This window comes from Mytilus trossulus, chromosome 5 (genome assembly GCF_036588685.1).
Source record: "Mytilus trossulus isolate FHL-02 chromosome 5, PNRI_Mtr1.1.1.hap1, whole genome shotgun sequence".
Classification (NCBI taxonomy): Eukaryota; Metazoa; Mollusca; class Bivalvia; order Mytilida; family Mytilidae; genus Mytilus; species Mytilus trossulus.
Genome location: NC_086377.1, coordinates 58,986,212 through 59,010,907, shown reverse-complemented (window position 1 = coordinate 59,010,907; position 24,696 = coordinate 58,986,212). Strand labels below are relative to the sequence as shown.

The 24,696-nt window shown below is 33.3% G+C and overlaps 1 protein-coding gene across 2 annotated transcripts; it reads left to right on the top strand.

Annotated features, from left to right (window-relative positions):
* The first annotated feature begins 558 nt into the window (after window positions 1-558).
* Window positions 559-15,917, top strand: LOC134718984 (zinc finger protein 391-like). 2 transcript variants are annotated; one of them, XM_063581871.1, is made up of 2 exons: window positions 559-636; window positions 13,454-15,917. In XM_063581871.1, exon 2 carries the CDS (start codon window positions 13,509-13,511, stop codon window positions 15,309-15,311), a length of 1,803 nt encoding a protein of 600 aa, XP_063437941.1. In that variant the 5' UTR covers window positions 559-636; window positions 13,454-13,508; the 3' UTR covers window positions 15,312-15,917. The 2 variants fall into 2 exon arrangements, with proteins under 2 accessions (XP_063437941.1, XP_063437942.1); XM_063581872.1 differs by having other exon boundaries at window positions 559-644.
* Window positions 15,918-24,696: the final 8,779 nt, after the last annotated feature.

Below are 24,696 nucleotides of genomic sequence, written 5' to 3'. Positions count from 1 at the left end.
TTTTTTGGACTGTAGATTTTATTTAAGGTTTTGTTTATAAAAAAAAAAATTTGATCAATTGTTATACATTTTATAAGATTGGCAAAAGCTTTCTGAGTATGTGACTACTTGGCCCCCTCCCCCCCCCCCCCCCCCCCCTTTTCCATGAGTGATCTCAAATATATGTCATATATCATATATAAGTGCCTATAAATAGCAGCACATCAATATATATCTATGGGAGTGTAGACATTGCCTAACAATGTAATTCTAACACACTATTTAGTATGTAAATATATATATATATGATCATATATCTCTCCACTGATGACTGATCGAGTCATCATGGTTTATATCACAGTGGTTTATATAATATTAATCAAACTTTTCAGTTTAGAACATTAACCAGTTAACTGACTCTTTTATATCATCAGGGGAATAAACAATAAAAAGTTCTAAATTTTGATGTAACATTGTAAATAAAACAGAGTGATTGCGTTTTTTTTCAATCAGCCAGGGCATTGGTCAATTCTTTTATGTGTAACCGGCGCTCCATATATAAATTTAGTTATTCTTGGTTATCGACCTTTGATTTTCCGAATGACAATGTGTACAAATTAGAATTACACATTTTTTATGCTCATGTATAGTAACCGGGTAGGAAGGTATTTGTATTGCATAAACATTGTATATTGTGTATGAAAAGAATTGCAAAATATCTGTTATCTACATATAAAACAAAGTACTGACTGTGCAATAATGGAAAAATTATTGAAAACCCAAATTATCTCCCCTGCAAACTACGAAAAGCGAAGCTCTTTATTTATTTTTAGACATTCTCTTTGCCAAATTTCTGGTTACAATATAAAATGAAAAGTTTTAGTTGAAAGACATAGTATAAATAATGCAAAAATAATAATAAAATCAGAATTACAGACAAAAGTTATCATGATTACTATTATTTTTTATAAACATGATAAACAGGCTGGGACAGTCACTATTATATAGAATAAGTATTATACTACACGATTAACTGTCTCAGAGAACAGGCTAGGCTTTAAAACTTATCGTACATGCATATAGGGAATCACTGGAGCTAGTCCAACTGATGGCAGTTGGTCCCCCCTTTTATGAACATTTCTAGACACTTTGTCACACAAAAAGTGTACATTTTTATCATGATGCATCTAAAAGTGGGTGCCAATAAAGTGCAAAACGAAATAGAAAAGTAACGAAATGAAAAGTAACGAAAAGAAACGAAACGAAATCAACATCAAATGAAAGAAACGAAGTAGGAACCAACGAAAAGAAAAGAAACAAAACAAAATCTAATTACGGATCACTTGAATTTTTTATTATTTAACATCTAAAAACAAAACTTAAAAAAGATCATAAAATACTTCGACCAATACAATATTGTATTACTAGTGTATGTGCCTTATTGTCTTTATAAATATATATATTTGAAATTATTTGCTATTGATTTTAAAAATACTTCGTTGATTGAAATTATACTTATTTACTTTGATTGTTACCGGCACTTTAAAACCTAATGTACTAATTCAGACCCAGCCTCTTTGCTTCAAACATAAACCAATAAAAAAACTGATCGATGCCAGTTTGATTTACGACCTTGCTTTTTAAATCACTTTGAACATGAAGTTCCTTTGAAATTCCATATTCCCACAGAAGGGTGTTGATCACGGGGCAGTTTCTTGGTATATGATAATATATATATATATTCAGAACTCCAGACACATTTTTATACGCCTGTCAATTTTGACGGGACGTATTATGGTATACACATGTCCGGTGTCCGTCCGTCCGTCTGTCTGTCCAGCATAAACATGTCGCACCGTAACTTGAGAACGACTTATCCAAATTTCATGAAACTTAATATAGTTGTTTCTTTATATGATGGTCAAATGATCTGTATACTTTTTTTGGTGAAAATTAGATTTAAACTTTTTGATTTATGGCACTTTGTAACTAAAACAAGGGGGGTGTTTTTTTCACATGTCGCACTGTATCTCAAAAACGATTCTAGATTATGGCTTAAAACTTTAAACACTTCTTAGTTATATTAATCTTAATCATGTTAATATCTGTAGACTTTTTGGTGATCATTCAAAATTTCATTTTTGAGCTATTGAGTATTTTGTAAAAAAGGGAGAGTTTTTTTTACATGTCACGCCATATCTCAAAATTGATTTATGATTATTGCTACAAACTTTAAACATGTTTTTGTTATATTAATCTTAAGATCTGTATACTTTTTGATGATGATTCAAAATTTCATTTTTGAGTGAGTGAGTATTTTGTAAAAAAAGGGGAGGTTTTTTTTACATGTTGTGCCGTATCTCTATAACAATTTATGATTGTTGCTTAAAACTGTACACACTTTTTTGTTGTATTGATATCAAGATCTGTATACTTTTTGGTGATAATTCAAAATTTTATTTTAGTGATATTTAGTTTTTTGTAAAAAAAAAAAACCAGGGTGGGGGATTTCCCGCTGTGTCTCAAAAACTATGTATATGTATGGTTATTGCTTAAAACTTTCTCAGAAACTATTTATGATTATTGCATATAACTTCCACATAAGACGTCAAGCGTATCATGCGCTCATGGTGCAGCTGTTTATCAGTGTTAAAGCGAGAAGTTTAATGAGAGACAGAAGTAAACTTTATTCATTTTTTTACATAAATAAGGCTGTTAGTTTTCTTGTTTGAATTGTTTTACATTGTCTTATCGGGGCCTTTTATAGCTGACAATGCGGTATGGGCTTTACTCATTGTTGAAGGCCGTACAGTGACCTATAGTTTTTAATGTTTGTGTCATTTTGTTTTTTTGTGGATAGTTGTCTCATTGGCAATCATACCACATCTTCTTTTTATACGACCGCAAATTTTGAAAAAAATTTCGTCGTATATTGCTATCACGTTGGCGTCGTCGTCGTCGTCGTCGTCCGAATACTTTTAGTTTTCGCACTCTAACTTTAGTAAAAGTGAATAGAAATCTATGAAATTTTAACACAAGGTTTATGACCATAAAAGGAAGGTTGGTATTGATTTTGGGAGTTTTGGTCCCAACATTTTAGGAATTAGGGGCCAAAAAGGGCCCAAATAAGCATTTTCTTTGTTTTCGCACTATAACTTTAGTTTAAGTTAATAGAAATCTATGAAATTTTGACACAAGGTTGATGACCACAAAAGAAAGGTTGGGATTGATTTTGGGAGTTTTGGTTTTAACAGTTTAGGAATTAGGGGCCAAAAAAGGGCCCAAATAAGCATTATTCTGGGTTTTCGCACCATAAGGTTAGTATAAGTAAAAAGAAATCTATGAAATTTAAACACAAGGTTAATGACCATAAAAGGAAAGTTGGTATTGATTTTGGGAGTTTTGGTCCCAACAGTTTAGGAAAAAGGGGCCCAAAGGGTCCAAAATTAAACTTTGTTTGATTTCATCAAAATTGAATAATTGGGGTTCTTTGATATGCCGAATCTAACTGTGTATGTAGATTCTTAACTTTTGGTCCCGTTTTCAAATTGGTCTACATTAAGGTCCAAAGGGTCCAAAATTAAACTTAGTTTGATTTTAACAAAAATTGAATCCTTGGGGTTCTTTGATATGCTGAATCTAAAAATGAACTTAGATTTTTTATTATTGGCCCAGTTTTCAAGTTGGCCCAAATCGGGGTCCAAAATTAAACTTTTTTGATTTCATCAAAAATTGAATAAATGGGGTTCTTTGATATGCCAAATCTAACTGTGTATGTAGGTTCTTCATTTTTGGTCCGGTTTTCAAATTGGCCTACATTAAGGTCCAAATAGTCCAAAATTAAACTAAGTTTGATTTTAACAAAAAATAAATTCTTGGGCCTCTTTGATATGCTGAATCTGAACATGTACTTAGATTTTTGATTATGGGCCCAGTTTTCAAGTTGGTCCAAATCAGGATCTAAAATTATTATATTAAGTATTGTGGAATAGCAAGTCTTTTCAATTGCACAGTATTGTGCAATGGCAAGAAATATCTAATTTCACAATATTGTGAAATAGCAAATTTTTTTTTAATTAGAGTTATCTTTCTTTGTCCAAAATAGTAAGCAAGAAATATCTTATTGCAAAATTTTTTTTTAATTGGAGTTATCTTTCTTTGTCCAGAATCAACTTAAATCTTTGTTATATACAATATACAATGTATATTCACTTTTTACTACCAACTGATAAGTTTAAATAATCTTTACCATTCAGTGATAACAAGCAGTTTTTTTACATTTTATTTACAGTTTATTTTATGATGTATTTAAATGAGTAGTTATTGTTGCAAACTCCATTAGAATATTTTAATTGAGATTAGTTTTGGAATAAAGGAAAGGAGGATGTGATTAAAAAATTGGGTTCAATTTTTCTCATTTGAAATTTCATAAATAAAAAGAAAATTTCTTCAAACATTATTTTGAGAGGATTAATATTGAACAGCATAGTGAATTGCTCTAAGAGAAAACAAAAATTTTAAGTTCATTAGAACACATTCATTCTGTGTCAGAAACCTATGCTGTGTCAACTATTTAATCACAATCCAAATTTAGAGCTGAATCCAGCTTGAATGTTGTGTCCATACTTGCCCCAACCGTTCAGGGTTCAACCTCTGCGGTCGTATAAAGCTGCGCCCTGCGAAGCATCTTTTTTATATTTATTGTCTTGAATTCCGCCCTCATTCCCATTGCTTCCAAAAATGTATCAAATCTTCTTACTTGCAAAAAGCTGAAGCTTGTTTATGTTCAAAATAGATTATCCTCATTTTTATCAATATTAAAATTAAATATTCCTAACTGAATTTTAAACCTCAACTGCTCAATATTGATATAACAGTAGTTAGTATGATTGTGACTGAGACAGCTATATCTAACACGGACCAAAGCGAAGTGGATGTGAGCAGCCATGTCACCGTACGGTCTTCAACAATGAGAAAAACATGCACTATGTGTAGCTACATTAGTATTAGTAGTATATATGTTAGCGGCAATAAGTAAAATTAGGCATTAAGCTTAAATCCTAGACAATAAGCTAACGCCTAGGCATTTTAAGTCTAATGCCTAAATGGTGTTAGGCATTATTCTTAAATCCTAGGATTTAAGCTTAAATCCTGAAAAATGTGTCCAGGCATTAAGCTTAATGCCTAAAGTATAAATGCGAGTAAATTCATCAGTGATTGAAGTAGAAGGTTCCACATTTGGTCCTGCAATAGATTCTGGTATATCGGAGGCATCGACAATGTTTTCTGTTTTATTTTCAGTAACAGGTTGATCATTTAAAGACTCTGTCTGGAGCTGAAGTAAGTCCTCTTCCTTTTCTAAGGTCACCAATATTTCTTTCGGAATTTTGGTTTCTGATGTTAATCCAATTGTTGCACATTTACCAAATAAGGCTTCATAGGGGGACCGTCAAATGCCTTTGTTTAGAGCTGAATTCTTTTGAATCTGGACGATTTGATACCAATTGACCACTTTGTTGATTCATTGTCCCTCAGCCATGCAGTTAGCATGTCATGGATATCTCCATTTGAACGCTCAATGCTACCCTGTGATTGGGGATGTCTCGGTTTCCCATGAACGATAACAAGTTCTGGCCACATTAATTTTAACTCGGATATGACCAAAGCTGTGAATTCCCGACCATTGTCACTTTGCAGTATATGGGGAGCACCAAAAATTGTAAAAATATCAAATTAGATTAAAAGCCACCTCTGATGCACATTTTGAGGTAAGGGCTTTAATGTTACAAAATTTTGTAAGGTGGTCTTGAAATACCATTATAAATTTATAGTTTCCATCTGGGATTGATTGAAAATCCATCAAATCAACTTGTCCTCTACTGTTAAAGTCTTTAGATAAAATGGGATCACTACTTCTCCTTTCCCTATATGTTTTTTCATATTGCAATTTTCACAAAGTGACAGAAATAATTCAATTGCATCACGTGAAATGTTAGCATATCCATTATTTAGTTGTTTTATCATGCGATCTCTGCTGCTATGACCTGTTTCTTTATGTGTCTTTTCCAAAATACCATAGAGTTCCTCTAGGAAGACATAAATTTTGAAATTTCCCTCGTCATTCTCGCTGACTTTAGTTATCAACCTCTCAAAACCACCAATGTTAAAAATGTCATAAATTGTAGTAATCTTTTGTCACTTTCTTTTCTGATAATTCCAAAAGTTTAATCTTTGCCTAAAGATCATGGTACTTTACTGTAGGGTATATGCTCCTTGTTTTCCATGATTCGAACTTAGACCTCAAAGATTCAAGAATTTTTTACTCAATAGACATGGTGTCACTTAATGCGAATAATCCAGATACAGAAGTGAAAAAGACCAGATGGCCTGATGGTATTTAACAAATGTTTTAACAAAGAAAGTTTACTTATCCAATAAAATGGTATGAGCAAAAAATCATATCTTAATTTTGTCTACTTTTGACCAGTTCAAACCAGCTTGACCAGTGAAGTTTAAACATTTTCAAATAATTATTATATGGATTATATAGAATCTCCCCTTTTTATGACCGGTGTCATATGGTATTTTGAACCCCATGGTAAAATGACCCCGGGGTCAAAATACCGCTATGGTAAATTGAACCCCCCCATGGTAAATTGAACCCCCCCTGTATGGAAAATTGAACCCCCATGGTAAATTGAACCCCCCTGTTTTTTTCATTCTAGATGATTAATAAAACATTTAACATTACATAAAAGCTAATCAAATATTAAAAATCATTTATACAAGAAGGGGAGGTCAATTTTCAATGATTGGTTAAAAGAAAAATATTTGCTTGGTATAAGTGCTCTGAAGTCTTAACCAACAAAATTTCATTAAAAAAACTTCTTAAAAGCATTAAAACTAGACCATGTAGCTTGGACACTATACTTCTTTGAAATTTAAAATATTTATATAGAATGGTAGACTTTTAGATTAAATTCTACATGGTGAAAAAGGGGGATGGGGTCAAATTACCATGGCTCACTTGATTTTAAAAATTAAATTTTCAAAACATCTTTTCAAACTAATAAAATAAATACAAACTACTAATTGGAGTATAATAAATCTGTCAAGGAGTTACAGTAGCAAGATATTTTAACATGTCTTTAGATGTATAGTAGGGGGTTCAATATACCATGGTCAATAACATGGCTAAGTAAAATTTTCAAAATATCTTTTCCAGCATGTTAAATACAAACAAACTACTTATTGGAGTATTAAAACTATGTTGTGGAGTAAGAAAAACTTGGATTTTTAAAATTCAAGGTCTATAGGAGGGGGTTCAATATACCATATGGAAGGGGGAGGGGGTCAAAATACAATGGAATTTTTTTTCTTCAAAATATCTTTCAAGCATGTTTTAAAAATGCATTCAAACTACAAATTGGAGTAACAAATATGCTATGGAGTTAGAATAGCTAGAATTTTTGAAATTGACAGTCTATGGTACGGGGTTCAATATACCGCAGGGGGTCAAAATACAATGGCTGCGTAAAATTTTCAAAATATCTTTGCCAGTTTGTTAAATGCATACAAACTACTTATTGGAGTATTATTACTATGTTAAGGATTAAGAATAGCTGGAATTTTTGAAATTGAATGTCTATGGTAGGGGGTTCAATATACCGCAGGGGGTCAAAATACCATGGCTAAGTAAAGTTTTCAAAATATCTTTTCCAGCATGTTATATAATATATACAAACAACTTATTGAATTATTATTTCTATGTTAAGGAGTTAGAATAGCTTGAATTTTTGAAAATCAAGGTATATATTTCTCGTTTTGTTTATATAGATTAGACCGTTGGTTTTCCCGTTTGAATGGTTTTACGCTAGTAATTTTGGGGCCCTTTATAGCTTGTTCTTCGGTGAGAGCCAAGGCTCCGTGTTGAAGGCCGTACTTTAACCTATAATGGTTTAATTTTTAAATTGTTATTTGGATGGAGAGTTGTCCCATTGGCACTCACACCACATCTTCCTATATCTACTATAGAAGGGGGTTCAATATACCGCAGGGGGTCAAAATACCATGGCTAAGTAAAATTTTCAAAATATCTTTTCCAGCATGTTGAATACATACCAAATACAAATTGGAGTATTGTTACTATGTTAAGGAGTTAGAAAAGCTTGAATTTTTTAAATACAAGGTCTAAAGAAGGGGGTTCAATATACCGCAGGGGGTCAAAATACCATGGCTAAGTAAAATTTTCAAAATATCTTTGCCAGTTTGTTAAATACATACAAACTACCTATTGGAGTATTATAATTATGTTAAGGAGTTAGAATAGCTTGGGTTTTTGAAATTCAAGGTCTATATTAGGGGGTTCAATATACCATGGTAGGGGGGGGGGGGGTCAAAATACCATGAAAATATTTTTTCTTCAAATTATCTTTTCCAGCATGTTAAATGCATACAAACTACTTATTGGAGTATTATTACTATGTTAAGGATTAAGAATAGTTTGAATTTTTGAAATTGAATGTCTATGGTAGGGGGTTCAATATACCGCAAGGGGGTCAAAATACCATGGCTGAGTAAAATTTTCAAAATATCTTTTCCAGCATGTTGAATACATACAAACTACAAATTGGAGTATTGTTACTATGTTAAGGAGTTAGAATAGCTTGAATTTTTGAAAATCAAGGTCTATAGAAGGGGGTTCAATATACCGCAGGGGGTCAAAATACCATGGCTATGTAAAATTTTCAAAATATCTTTGCCAGTTTGTTAAATACATACAAACTACTTATTGGAGTATTATAATTATGTTAAGGAGTTAAAATAGCTTGGGTTTTTGAAATTCAAGGTCTATAGTAGGGGGTTCAATATACCATGGTAGGGGGGGGGGGGGTCAAAATACCATGAAAATATTTTTTCTTCAAAATATCTTTTCCAGCATGTTAAATGCATACAAACTACTTATTGGAGTATTATTACTATGTTTAGGATTAAGAATAGTTTGAATTTTTGAAATTGAATGTCTATGGTAGGGGGTTCAATATACCGCAAGGGGGTCAAAATACCATGGCTGGGTAAAATTTTCAAAATATCTTTTCCAGCATGTTGAATACATACAAACTACAAATTGGAGTATTGTTACTATGTTAAGGAGTTAGAATAGCTTGAATTTTTGAAAATCAAGGTCTATAGAAGGGGGTTCAATTTACCGCAGGGGGTCAAAATACCATGGCTGGGTAAAATTTTCAAAATATCTTTTCCAGCATGTTGAATACATACAAACTACTTATTGGAGTATTATAATTATATTAAGGAGTTAGAATAGCTTGGGTTTTTGAAATTCAAGGTCTATAGTAGGGGGTTCAATATACCATGGTTAGGGGGGTGGGTCAAAATACCATGAAAATATTTTTTTCTTCAAATTATCTTTTCCAGCATGTAAAATGCATACAAACTACTTATTGGAGTATTATTACTATGTAAAGGATTAAGAATAGCTGGAATTTTTTAAATTGAATGTCTATGGTAGGGGGTTCAATATACCGCAGGGGGTCAAAATACCATGGCTAAGTAAAATTTTCAAAATATCATATAGCATGTTATATACATACAAAAAACTTATTGAAGTATTATTACTATGTTAAGGAGTTAGAATAGCTTGAATTTTTGAAATTGAATGTCTATGGAAGGGGGGTTCAATATACCACAGGGGGGTCAAAATACCATGGCTAATTAAAATTTTCAAAATATCTTTTCTGGCATGTTGAATACATACAAACTACAAATTGGAGTATTATTACCATGTTAAGGATTAAGAATAGCTGGAATTTTTGAAATTGAATGTTTTGAAAAAAAGTAATTTCCATGGTATTTTGACCCCCCTGCGGTATATTGAACCCCCCTACCATAGACCTTAAATTTAAAAAAATCTTGCAATTCTAACGCCTTAACATAGTCATAATACTCCAATAAGTAGTTTGTATGTATTTATAATGCTGGAAAAAATGTTTTGAAAAAAAAACAATTTCCATGGTATTTTGACCCCCCTGCGGTATATTGAACCCCTACTATAGACCTTAAATTAAAAAAATTCTAGCTATTCAAACTCCTTAACATAGTTATAATATTCCTACAAGTAGTTTGTATGTATTTAACATACTGGAAAAGATATTTTGAAATTTTACTTAGCCATGGTATTTTGACCCCCCTGCGGTATATTGAACCCCCTGCCATAGACCTTAATATTCAAACATTCTAGCTATTCTTACTCCTTAACTTAGTAATAATACTTCAATAAGTAGTCTGTATGCATTTAACATCCTGGAAAAAATGTTTTGAAAAAAAATCATTTCCATGGTATTTTGACCCCCCTGCGGTATATTGAACCGCTTACTATAGACCTTAAATGAAAAAAATTCTAGCTATTCAAACTCCTTAACATAGTTATAATATTCCTACAAGTAGTTTGTATGTATTTAACATACTGGAAAAGATATTTCGAAAATTTTACTTAGCCATGGTATTTTGACCCCCCTGCGGTATATTGAACCCCCTACCATAGACCTTAATATTCAAAAATTCTAGCTATTCTTACTCCTTAACTTAGTTATAATACTTCAATAAGTAGTTTGTATGCATTTAACATCCTGGAAAAAATGTTTTGAAAAGAAATCATTTCCATGGTATTTTGACCCCCCTGCGGTATATTGAACCCCCTACCATAGACCTTCAATTTCAAAAATTCTTTCAATTCTAACTCCTTAACATAGTTATAATACTCCAATAAGTAGTTTGTTTGTATTCAAAATGCTGGAAAAAATGTTTTGAAAAAAATAATTTCCATGGTATTTTGACCCCCCTGCGGTATATTGAACCCCTACTATAGACCTTAAATTAAAAAAATTCTAGCTATTCAAACTCCTTAACATAGTTATAATATTCCTACAAGTAGTTTACATGTATTTAACATACTGGAAAAGATATTTTGAAAATTTTACTTAGCCATGGTATTTTGACCCCCCTGCGGTATATTGAACCCCCTACCATAGACCTTCAATTTCAAAAATTCTTTTAATTCTAACTCCTTAACATAGTTATAATACTCCAATAAGTAGTTTGTATGTATTCCAAATGCTTGAAAAAATGTTTTGAAAAAAAATAATTTCCATGGTATTTGGACTCCCCTGCGGTATATTGAACCCCTACTATAGACCTTAAATTAAAAAAATTCTAGTTATTAAAACTCCTTAACATAGTTATAATATTCCTACAAGTAGTTTACATGTATTTAACATACTGGAAAAGATATTTTGAAAATTTTACTTAGCCATGGTATTTTGACCCCCCTGCGGTATATTGAACCCCCTACCATAGACCTTAAATTTCAAAAATTCTTGCAATTCTTACTCCTTAACATAGTTATAATACTCCGATAAGTAGTTTGTTTGTATTTAAAATGCTGGAAAAGATTTAAGAAAAAAAAAATAGTTTCCATGGTATTTTGACCCCCCTGCGGTATATTGAACCCCCTACCATAGACCTTAAATTTCAAAACTTCTTGCAATTCTTACTCCTTAACATAGTTATAATACTCCAATAAGTAGTTTGTATGTATTAAGCATACTGGATAAGATATTTTGCAAAATTTTATATAGCCATGGTATTTTGACCCCCCTGCGGTATATTGAACCCCCTACTCAAACCCTCTAATCAAAAAAATATAATAGCCAAGAAATTGTAAATTAGATTATCTGCAATACTATTTCTCAAAAACAGGGGGGTTCAATATACCGCAGGGGGGTTCAAAATACCATATGTGAAAAATGACCCCGGGGTCAAAATACCATGCGGTATAATGACCCCGGGGTCATTTTACCGCATGGTATTTTGACCCCGGGTTCAATTTTTAGGGGGTTCAAAATACCATATGACACCGGGATACAATAACTTTTTTAAATCTTTTTTTATCTTTTGTACTTCCACAAAAAAGTATGAGTTTATTCTGTGTTAAAAAAGAAAAGTACTAAAATTTGAAGATTTGTCAGATAAACGTAAATTAATATTAGGAACATAATTAAGAAAATACTTTATTTCCAAAAAAATCACTTAAGTCACATAAATTCTAAAATTTCACTTATTGCCTAAAATCATGTTCGGCAATAGGATGAATAATCATCACCAAATTTCAGGTAATAAGCTTAATGCCTGGAAATTTCAGGCAATAACTTAATGCCTAGGCGTTAGCTTATTGCCTAGGATTTAAGCTTAATGCCTTATTTCACTTATTGCCGCTAACATATATATATAGGAGACACATATAAAACAATATAACAATGTAAAAATCAGTTTGAATTCAACACAATAAAACAAAACAACCAACAAATAAATAGACTACTTTCGAGTTCATCCGTCACCGGAAAAAACTCGTCAATTATACACGCCTTTATGACGTCATTTACCAGATAGAGGTGGTCGCCTGTATCCCTGCACTATTTAAGTTCATCAAGCGTCTTAGATCAAGCGTCTAAGTAATCGTCATTGTGCAGGATAAACTAGAAATAATTGTTGTTCTGTAGGTACTTAATGACAATTCCCTAATGACAGCAATGCTGATTATCAATTTTGAGAATTCAAATTTGCCTAATAATTCGTACAATAAAGAATTATAGTTTTCCAACCACTCGCTCAACATTGGAACCGAAGTGACGACGCCCCTAAACGCACAAATGACGTTCACTAAAACCAGAGTTTTTGACGGAAATGCATCGAACTCGAAAGTTGTCTATTGCATAAGGTATTGATCAAAACTTCTGTAAATAACTGAAAGTTAGTTCAAAGAGAATAACAACTATAAAATACAGTTTTCAGATTTATACATGTCCAACAGATTATTCTACAGTCAGACAAACAATGAAAAAAAGTATTAGTATCGACAAGATTTAGTGGTTTCCGATTAACACTATCATTTATTATTTTAAAGCGGCATAGTTCTTTGGATTATGATGTTATCTAATCCCAAAAAAAGAGAAAAAAACAAATTCGAAGTACAAACTAAAACATGAATTTGCACTCAAATGATCATATTAGCAAATATATGCACGCTAAAAACATCTGCAAAGTACAGACAATTAAAAATTCCATTAGTGCAAAGAAGTCCTGTAAAATTCAAGAAAAGCAGATAGAATGAGTTGTTAATTTGCTTTTATTTACTTTTTATGCACCACCTACAATAGTACGGGTCAATATTTAATGTATGGACTGAGTGAAAGACCTTAGTTTTTATATTACATTTGTAAATAATGTATAATAGATTCATGGCATCTATTTCCATGATATACATAAAAATAGAAACGCGGCTTCTGAAGTTCAGATGCATTAAAAATAACCTTTGAAACACATGTTAACAGTAGAATGCTACCCTGTACATATCATATGTTGCCAATAACTAATTTCATTATTATCTTCTCTTTTTTAGACTGAAGAACATTTAGAGAAAGCAACAGCAGACAAGAAAGGGGAGAGGAAATATAATGTCTAACAGCAAAGATGCTTCAAGTTCAAAAATTATCTCCCCTGACCAGACTTCAGATCAGTTCATGCAAGAACACATCAGTTTTCCGGATGGAGGAAGCAGTTATAAATGTGAAGTGTGTTGTAAAGAAATGACGAGTAAAGCAAAGTTGGAGGAACATATTAAGCAGCATTCTGCAATGTTAGACAAACATATGAGAACCCATGATGCGGTGCCAGAGGAACACATAAAAACACATACTTCAGAACCAGAGGCACATGTAAAAATACATACTGAAGAATCAGAGGAACCTATGACAACACATACTGCAGAACCAGAGGAACGTATGAAAACACATACTTCAGAACCAGAGGAACGTATGAAAACACTTACTGAAGAATTAGAGGAATTTAAGAGAACGCATACTTCTGAATCAAAGGAACATATGACAACATGTACTGCAAGATTAGAGGAACATAAGAGAACACATACAGAAGAATCAGAGGAAAATATGGCAACATGTTCTTCAGAATCTGAGGAACATGAGAGAATGCAAATTGCAACATGTTTTTCAGAATCAGAGGAACTTAAGACAACACATGCTGCAGAATCAGAGGAACATATGAGAACACATACTTTAGATTCAGAGGAACATATGACAACACATACTGCAGAACCAGAGGAACATATGACAACATGTACTGCAAGATTAGAAGAACATAAGAGAACACAAAATGCAGAGGTTGAGGAATACATGTATATGACAACACATACAGCAGAATCAGAGGAAAATATAAACACATTTTCTACCGAGTTAGAAGAACATATGACAACACATAACACAGATGTTGAAGAACACATGAGAACATATAATGCAGACTTAGAGGAACAGATCAGAGCATATGCTGTGGAGTTAACAGAAAATATGAGAACAGATACTGAGAAATTAGACAAACAAATGAGAACACATAATGAAAGATTAGAAGAACTTATAAGAGCACATGCTGAAAAGAATCATGAATTTGAACAAATGAGAACACATAATGAAAGATTAGAAGAACTTGTAAGAGCACATGCTGAAAATAAGCATCATGAGATCGATATGACTGACAAAGAATTTAGTCAGAAAGGCCACTTACAGACAGAGACAAACGAAGAAGAGGGTGAAAGACCATTTAAATGTGATGTGTGTTATAAAACATTTCGTCAAAAAGTGAATTTACAGGCACATTCAAGTATTCATACGGGTGAAAAACCATATGAATGTAGTGTTTGCGGAAAAGATTTCAGTCGTATTTCAAACTTGCATAGACATACGAAAACACATTCTAGCGATAAACCGTTTAAATGTGAGATTTGCGGTAAAGGGTTTAGTACGAATCAGAACTTAAAGACACACATAAAAATACACACTGATGTTAAACCTTACACGTGTGATATATGTGGTGCAGGGTGTAATAGCGATCAGAGTTTACACAAACACATGAAAACACATACTAGTGACAAACATCATAAATGTGAGATATGTGGACAAGGGTTCGGGAACGGTTCACACTTAAAGAGACACATAAGAACACATTCTGGATTTAAACCTTATGAATGTGGTATATGCCAAAAACGGTTCAATCAAATTCCGAACTTAAAGAGACATCTAAGAACACACACTGGTGATAAACCCTTTAACTGTGAGATCTGTGGGAACAGGTTTGGTCACAAGAACAGCTTACAGATTCACATGAGAACACATAGTATGATACTGGTGTTTGATCAAAAAGATTCGACAGTTGAACATGTTGAAGCTTCAAACGTAGAGAATTCTTAGTTAAAAATTTAGTAGTCAAAGACCTGAAGAACAACACGTAGATATGTGTACTTGTATTTTTTGTGAAGTAGTGTGCGTTTGAACATAAGTATTAAACAATCCATGCAGTCGAAGTTACAAATGTACAGAATTTAGTATTTTGTAATAAAAGACCTAAACGGAAACATTAGATATGCGAACTTTTATTATTGGCGAAGAAGTGAGTGTTTATACATACACATTCAACACTTGAAGCTTCAAATGCACATAATTAGTAGTAAGATATTTATTAGTCAAAGACCTGAGAGACAACATGTAAGGAATGAGGTGAAGTGGTGAATTATCAATTAAGAACACATACCAGGAACATAGTGCATATATGTGATTAATATCATTATAATGAACAGTTTCTTGTATTCATAAATGACATTTAATACGTATAAGTCATGTAAGTACACATACAAAACATAAAAATTCATATAAATGTGTCATATGAATATGGTTAAGGGTTGTATGATAAAAGTGTTTGTCCTATACACATTAAAACACATACATTTTGTACTAGAATTGAAGTTTATACATGTGATTAACATAATAAAGGGTTGAGTGACAACAGTCTAAAATGTATTTACACGTCTTTACACTAAATCCCTTAGGTGTGTACTGATAGATATTTAAGACTCAGATGCACAATTTTTTTTATTATAAAAAAGAAGGTGTGGGTTGATTGCTAATGGGACAACTCTCCACCAGAGACGACAATAACACAGAAAATATCAACTCTGTGCGGCCTTCAACAATGAGTAAAGCCCATATCTCATAGTCAGGTATATAAAAGGCTCTGAAATGACAATGTAAAACAATTCAAACGAGAAAACTATATAGCTAACAGCCAATATTATTTGTTATTTGAACTATCTGTCAGTACTCTCAGATCTTCACTCAGTGTCTTTTTGTACCGGGCCATGTCTACTCTGTTTTTGTTAGATTTATTTCTATCTATTTGTATCAAACTGATGAGTTTTCACCTGATTTTTGGCGAGCCTGCAACTTTTGTTGCAGAAAGCTCGACATAGGGATAGTGATCTGGCGATGGTGGCGGCAGCAGCGTTAGCTAACTTCTTAAAAGCTTTATAAAATACTTTAGAAGGTGAAAGACCTGGATGCTTCATACTCTGTATATAGATGCCTCATGTTACGAAGTTTCCATCAGTAACATGTCCTATGTCCTTGACCTATTTTTCTTGGTTCAGTGACCACTAGAAAAAAAGTTCTGATTTCTTGTAATGTTGAATTCTCTCCTAAGTAAAAGGATAACTATATTTGATATGTGCATACCTTGCAAGGTCCTCATGCTTATTTTTTTGTTGCCTCAAACTCATTTTATAGATCAGTGAACAAGGTTAAGTTTTGGTGGTCAAGTCCATATCTCAGATTCTACAAGCAATAGGTCTTGAATATTCGGTGTATAAAAGGACTAAGATGTACATGTCCAACTGGCATGTGTCACCTGACCTTGACCTCATTTTCATGGTTCAGTGATTATAGTTAAGTTTTTATACGACCGCAAAATTTGAAAAAAAATCGTCGTATATTGCTATCACGTTGGCGTCGTCATCTGCGTCGTCGTCGTCCGAATACTTTTAGTTTTCGCACTCTAACTTTAGTAAAAGGGAATAGAAATGTATGAAATTTTAACACAGGTTTATGACCACAAAAGGAAGGTTGGGATTGATTATGGGAGTTTTGATCCCAACATTTTAGGAATTAGGGGCCAAAAAGGGCCCAAATAAGCATATTCTTTTTTTTCACACAGTAACTTTAGTCTTAGTGAATGAAAATCTATGAAATTTAATCAGAAGGTGTATGCCCACAAAAGGAAGATTGGTATCGATTTTGGGAGTTTTGGTCCTAACAGTTTAGGAATTAGGGGCCAAAAAGGGGTCCAAATAAGCATTTTTTTTTTTTTTCGTACCATAACTTAAGTATAAGTAAATAGAAATCTATGAAATTTAAACACAATGTTTATGACCATAAAAGGAAGGTTGGTATTGATTTTGGGAGTTTTGGTCCTAATAGTTTAGGAATAAGGGGCCCAAAGGGTCCAAAATTAAACTTTGTTTGATTTCATCAAAAAATGAATAATTGGGGTTCTTTGATATGCCGAATTTAACTGTATGTAGATTCTTAATTTTTGGTCTCGTTTTCAAATTGGTCAACATTAAAGTCCAAAGGGTCCAAAATTAAACTTAGTTTGATTTTTAAAAAAAACTGAATTCTTGGGTTCTTTGATATGCTGAATCCAAACATGTACTCAGATTTTTTATTATGGGCCCAGTTTTCAAGTTGGTCCAAATCAGGATCTAAAAATTATTATATTAAGTATTGTGCAATAGCAAGAAATTTTCAATTGCACAGTACTCAGCAATAACAAGAAATTTCCAATTGCACAATATTGCGCAATAGCAAGAAATCTTCAATTGCACAGTATTGTGCAATAGCAAGTATTTTCAATTGCACAGTATTGCGCAATAGCAAGAAATATCTAATTGCACAATATTGTGCAATAGCAAGAATTTCAATTGGAGTTATCTTTCTTTGTCAAGAATAGGTAGTTGAATCAACTAAAATCATTGTTTTATACAATATACAATGTATATTCACTTTTACCACCAACTGATAAATTAAGACAATCTTTACCATTCAGTGATAAACAAGCACATTTTTACATTTTAATATTTTATGATGTATTTAAATGAGTAATTATTGTTGCAAACTCCATTAGAAATTTGAATTGTGATTAGTTTTGGAATAAATGATAGGGGGATGTGAAAAAAAAATTGGGGGGGGGGGAGTCATTTTTTCTCATTTGAAATTTCATAAATAAAAAGAAATTTCTTCAACCATTTTTTTGAGAGGATTAATATTCAACATGCAGCATAGTGAATTGCTCAAAGGCAAAACAAAAATTTTAAGTTCATAAGACCACATTCATTCTGTGTCAGAAACCTATGCTGTGTCAACTATTTATTCACAATCCAAATTTAGAGCTGTATCCAGCTTGAATGTTGTGTCCATACTTGCCCCAACCGTTCAGGGTTCAACATCTGTGGTCGTATAAAGCTGCGCCCTGCGGAGCATCTAGTTGTGTTTGTGGTCTGTTTTTCTCAAACTTTATGCAATAGGTCTACTATTTGTTGTATCGAATGATTGTAAGTGTACATGTACTGAATAGCGGGCAGATGTCATCTGACCTTGACCTCATTTTCATGGTTCAGTGGTCAAAGTAAGGTTTTTGTGCTTTGGTCTTTTTATCTAATACTATATGCCATAGGTCAACTATATTTAATGATCTATATATCAGTCACGCAGGTCTTATTTGACCTTGACCGATGGCTCATTGCTAAGTGTTAAGTTTTTGTGTGTTGGTCTATATTTCATCAATTTTAAGCAATAGGTCAACAATATTTATACCCCGTGTAATGTTTTTGACCCGTCTGTCATTCCGTCCGACAGTCCGTCCGTCAGTCCTACTTTTTGTTATCGCAACTCCTCTCAACTCGCACAACAGAATTTCACGAAACCTTTTTAGATGAAAAGGACATATTATGTAGTTGTGCATATCGACAGGAAATTACAGGAGTAACGCCCCTTTAAACTTATTTGCTTCAATGTACTTCTGCAACAGTTTGTCATCTCAACTCCTCTGAAACATGCACACAGCAGAATTTCATGAAACCTTTTAGATAATAAGGACATTCTGTATACTATGTGCATATCGACAGGAAATTACGATTCAAATTTTTTTCTAGGAGTTACGCCTCTTTGAACTTATTTACTTCAATGTACTATTGCAACAGTTTGACATCGCAACATCTCTGAAACCACACAACAGAGTTTCATGAAACTTTGAAGATAATAAGGACATACTACGTAGATGTGCATATCGACAGGAAATTACGATTCATTTTTTTTCTAGAAGTTACTCCCCTTTAAACTTATTTGCTTCAATGTACTTCTGCAACAGTTTGTCTCTCAACTCCTCTGAAACCACACAACAGAATTTCATGAAATTTTGTAGATATTATTAGGACATACTTTATATATAGATGTGCATATTGGCAGGAAATTATTATTCAATATTTTTTCCTATACATTTTTTTTTCTTACACTTATTTAATTTCTCCAATGACAATGTGGGTACGTGGGGTATGTGAGCGTGGTCACTAAGGTTCTTTAATTGTTTTATGGAAGCATTGTTAACTGTACATGTCTGTCTGGCATGGTTCATCAGACCTTGACGTCATTGTCATGGTTCATTGGTCTTCGTTGAGTTATCTTGGTTAATGTTAATAAGTTTATGCGACAGTTGCAATAAAGCTTTATATTTAGGACCATCAACATAATATCAATGATAAGTAAAGAAGGCGAGACATTTCAGTGTATGCACTCTTGTTGTGATAGGGATAGTGATCGTCAGTGGCGGATCCAGAATATTTCAAAAGTGGGGGCCCACTGAATGACCTAAGAGGTGATTCTCTATGTAAGCAACCTTTTTTTTCCAAAAAAGGGGAGGGGGGGCGGGTACCCTGCCTCTTAAATCCGCCTCTGATCGTGTGGCGGTGGTGGCAGCGTTGGCTAACTTATTTAAGGCTGATAAATATTATTTTAGGAGGTATAAGACCTGGATACTTCATACTTTGTAAATATATGCCTTAAGTTATGAATTTCCGTCTGTCTTATTGTCATTGACCTCATTTCATGGTTCAATGACTACTTGAAAAAAGTCAAAAATGAACCTCTCTCTTACTATGGGAAATCTGGTAATAGAATAAATGTATTTGGTATGTGGGTATCTTGCAATGTCCTCATGCCGGCCAGACAGTTTTCTCTTGACCTTGGGTCTCGACCTCAATTCATTGATCAGTGAACAAGGTTAAGTTTTCATGGTTCGGTCAATATCTCGGATACTATAATCAATAGGTCTGCTATATTTGGTGCATGGAATGCTTGTAGATCTAAATGTCCAACTGGGTGGTGTCATCTGACTTTGACCTTATTTTCATGGTTCAATGCTTTTAAAAAAATTGTGATTTCGTCTATTTTTTAATACTACTACTGTGTCCTTCTGGCAGGTGTTATCTGACCTTGACCACATTTTTATGATTCAGTGGTTAAAGTTAAGTTTTTTTTCTCTGTTTTGTTCTGTTTTTCTAACACTAAATGCAACTGGTCAATTGTATTTGGTGTATGCAAATAATTTAGGATGTATATGGCAGTTTTGCATGTTCTATTTGACCTTGACCTCATTTTCATGGTTCATTGGTCAATCTTGAATTAATTGGGGTTCTTTGTTATGCTGAATCTAAACATGCATGTATTAAGATTTTTGCTTATGGGGCCAGTTTTCAAGTTGGTCCAAATCGGGGTCTAAAATTAAACTTTGTTTGCTATCAACAAAAATTGAATCCTTGAGGTTCTTTGATATGCTGAATCTAAACATGTTTTTAGATTTTTTATTATAGGCCCAATTTTCAAGTTGGTCCAAATCGGGGTCCAAAATTAAACTTTGTTTTATTTCAACAAAAAAATGTCTATATGGGGTTCTTTGATATATGCTGAATCTAACCATGTATTTAGATTTTTGATATTTGGGCCCGGTTATCAAATTGGTCCACATTGAGGTCTAAAGGGTTTTAAATTGAACTTTTTATTTGTTTTCATCAAAAATTGAATTCTTGGGGTTCTTTGATATGCTGAATCTAACCATGTATTAAGATTTGGATATTGGACCATAAAAGGTAAATGTCCACTTTAAAATTTTTAAGTTTTTGAGTTTAAGTTCTTAGACCACATTCCTTATGTGTCAGAAACCTATTTAATCACAATCCAAATTCAGAGCTGTATCAGCTTAAGTGTTGTGTCCATACTAGCCCCAACTGTTCAGGGTTCGAACTCTGCGGTCGTATAAAGCTGCACCCTGCGGAGCATCTGGTTTGAACATAAATAAGGCCGTTATTTTTTTAGTTTAATGTATTTTACATTGTCATTTCAGGTCCTTTTATAAATTATGAAGGCCGTAGGGTGACCTATAGTTTTTTTTTCTATGTCATTTTAGTCGAGCCTGCAACTTTAGTTGCAGAAAGCTCGACATAGGGATAGTGATCCGGCGGCGGCGGCGGCGTTAGCTAACTTCTTCAAAGCTTTATATTTTAGAAAGTGGAAGACATGGATGCTTCATACTTTGTATATACATGAAGATGCCTCATGTTACGAAGTTTTTGTCAGTCACATGTCCGATGTCCTTGACCTCATTTTTATGGTTCAGTGACTACTTAAAAGTTAAGATTTTTTGTAATGTTCAATTCTCTCTCATTATAAGTAATAGGATAACCATATTTGGTATGTGCGTACCTTGCAAGGTCCTCGTGTCCGTCAGTCAGTTTTTACTTGACCTTGACCTCATTTCATGGATCTGTAAACAAGGTCAAGTTTTGGTGGTCAAGTTCATTTCTCAGATACTATAAGCAATATGTCTTGTATATTCAGTGTATGAAAGGACTGTAAGATGTACATGTCCAACTGGCAGGTGTCATCTGACCTTGACCTCATTTTCATGGTTCAGTGGTTATAGTTAAGTTTTTGTGTGTTGATTTTTTCTTCTTATACTGTATGCAATGGGTCTACTATATATAGTGTATGGAATGATTGTAAGGTATACATGTCTAGCTGGCAGTGTCATCTGACCTTGACCTCATTTTCACGGTTCAGTTATCAAAGTTAACTTTTTGAGTTTTGGTATTTTTTTCTAATACTATATGCAATAGGTCAACTATATATGGTGTATGGAAGTGTTTTATGATCTTTATGTCAGTCACGTAGATTTTATTGGATTTCGACCTCATTTTCACGGTTCATTGCTCCATGTTAAGTTTTTGTATTTTAGTCTGTTTTTCTTAAACGATAAGCAATAGGTAAACTACATTTGCTGTGTGGAAGAATACGTAGCTGTACATATATATATGCCAGCCTGCCATGGTTTATCTGACATTGACCTATTTTCATGGTTCAGTGGTCAATGTTTAGTTTTCATGGTTTATGTAAGTTTATATGACAGTTGTAAGTAATAAAGCTTTATATTTAGGACTATCAATACAATATCAATGACAAGTAAAGAAGGCAAGACAAGTCATGTCAGCGTGTGTACTCTTATTAACTCTTGTGGAGAGTTGTCTCATTGCCAATCATACCACATCTTCTTTTTTTATATTAAACAATAGTACATAAAACGCAGGTGCTGCAAAGAAAACTGGAAACACAAATTACCAAAGAAAAAAGCTGGGGTGATCTCAGGTGATACAGAAGTTTTATCAGATCCTGCTGCAAATGTGGTACCCGTCGTGTTACTAATGTTAATAAACACCCGTCGTGTTACTAATGTTAATTCACATTCAGGTGAAAAGGGAATGGGATTGTAGTTACTACAAATGTTAGTACACACCCGTTAATAAGTCTTTATTGAATTAGTAGGTCACATTCGGGGTAAAACCTAAGGGGATGGGATTGTAGTTACAAAATTTGGAACATACCGGGGTATCCGCTATCATCTGTGAAATGGCATTCGTAAACTTTACGAAGGGATTATTTCAACTTCACCACTCGGAACTCCTAGTTTAAAAGTTTCTTTAAAGGCAGTATTACAATGTGAGTGCTCAGAAAAAATAAATGTGTCCCCAGTACACGGATGCCCCACTCGCACTATCATTTTCTATGTTCAGTGGACCGTGAAATTGGTGTCAAAACTCTTATTTGGCATTAAAATTAGAAAGATCATATCATAAGGAACATGTTTACTAAGTTTCAAGTTGACTGGACTTCAACTTCATCAAAACCTACCTTGACCAAAAACTTTAACCTGAAGCGGGATAAACGGACGCACGGAGGAACGAACAGACAGACGGACGAACGGATGTACAGACCAGAAAACAAAATGCCCCTCTACTATCGTAGGTAGGGCATAAAAACCACAGGCGCTTGGGTCTATGATACAGATTTTTTTTTAATTTTTTTTTTTTTATTAAAATATTCAATTTTCTATATTTATAATACATATCCATCACTTCTGTGCATGTCTCACCTAGTTTCGAGTGATTTAAACGACCCAGAGAAAATACCAAATACTAAGAAACAAAAAGGCAACTAACTCGACGCCATTTTTCTGCTATCTATAAATAAATAGTTTGACCTACCTGGATTCCCCAACGATTTCTCTGGGAAAACGTGCCTTCCTTGCCGTCAGATCGCACACATCGTTGATATTTATCAAACTGGTATTGCTCGTAACATTTTTAGTCCATATCCAGCATATAATAAAGAGATTTTAACTATTTTGACTAATTTCAAATTTACGTGCCCGGAAGTTGACTGTTTTTCCCGAACTTTTGTTAAAGGGAAGTAATATTTTCCCGGACTTTTTCGGAACATCTCTACAAGTACGTAGGAAAATAACAAAGTGATACGATGATTTCCGAACATTTACCAAATAGGCGCAAATTTCCAATTGCCGGAAAAGAATCTTCATATTCAGTCTGAAATGATGACAATTCAATCAAAGGAAGTTACTCATAAAAACGTTGATTCATGATAATTAATGGATATACAAATACTCACACAAAATTGACTTATGAGAGGAATTAAAAAAAAAATAAGCCATTGACCATTTGATCTGATATTTTTATTTATTTGGTGGAAAGGGGGGGGGGGCAAGGAAATTAACTAATATTTTCTTTCCACGAAAATGTTATTGACTTTGTCTTAATTATTACAAAACATGGGTCATGTTAACTGAAGTGAAAAAAGGGGGGGGGGGACAAAATTTCCAAATTTTGTAGTTCCCCTTTCTAACATAAAATCGAAACTGTGTGATTTATGAAAATTTAAAGATTATGACCACTAACAATCAAATTAGAGGCTTGGTTTTGTTCGTTGTTCATCATATCTGTTTGTTAACATATAGTATTAGTTCGGAAGTCATCGTATCACTTTGTTATTTTCCTACGTACTTGTAGAGATGTTCCGAAAAAGTCCGGGAAAATATTACTTCCCTTTAACAAAAGTTCGGGAAAAACAGTCAACTTCCGGGCACGTAAATTTGAAATTAGTCAAAATAGTTAAAATCTCTTTATTATATGCTGGATATGGACTAAAAATGTTACGAGCAATACCAGTTTGATAAATATCAACGATGTGTGCGATCTGACGGCAAGGAAGGCACGTTTTCCCAGAGAAATCGTTGGGGAATCCAGGTAGGTCAAACTATTTATTTATAGATAGCAGAAAAATGGCGTCGAGTTAGTTGCCTTTTTGTTTCTTAGTATTTGGTATTTTCTCTGGGTCGTTTAAATCA

Excerpts from the sequence above, each read along its gene's own strand:
- LOC134718984 (XM_063581871.1), top strand. The coding sequence starts at position 13,509 with ATGTCTAACAGCAAAGATGCTTCAAGTTCAAAAATTATCTCCCCTGAC.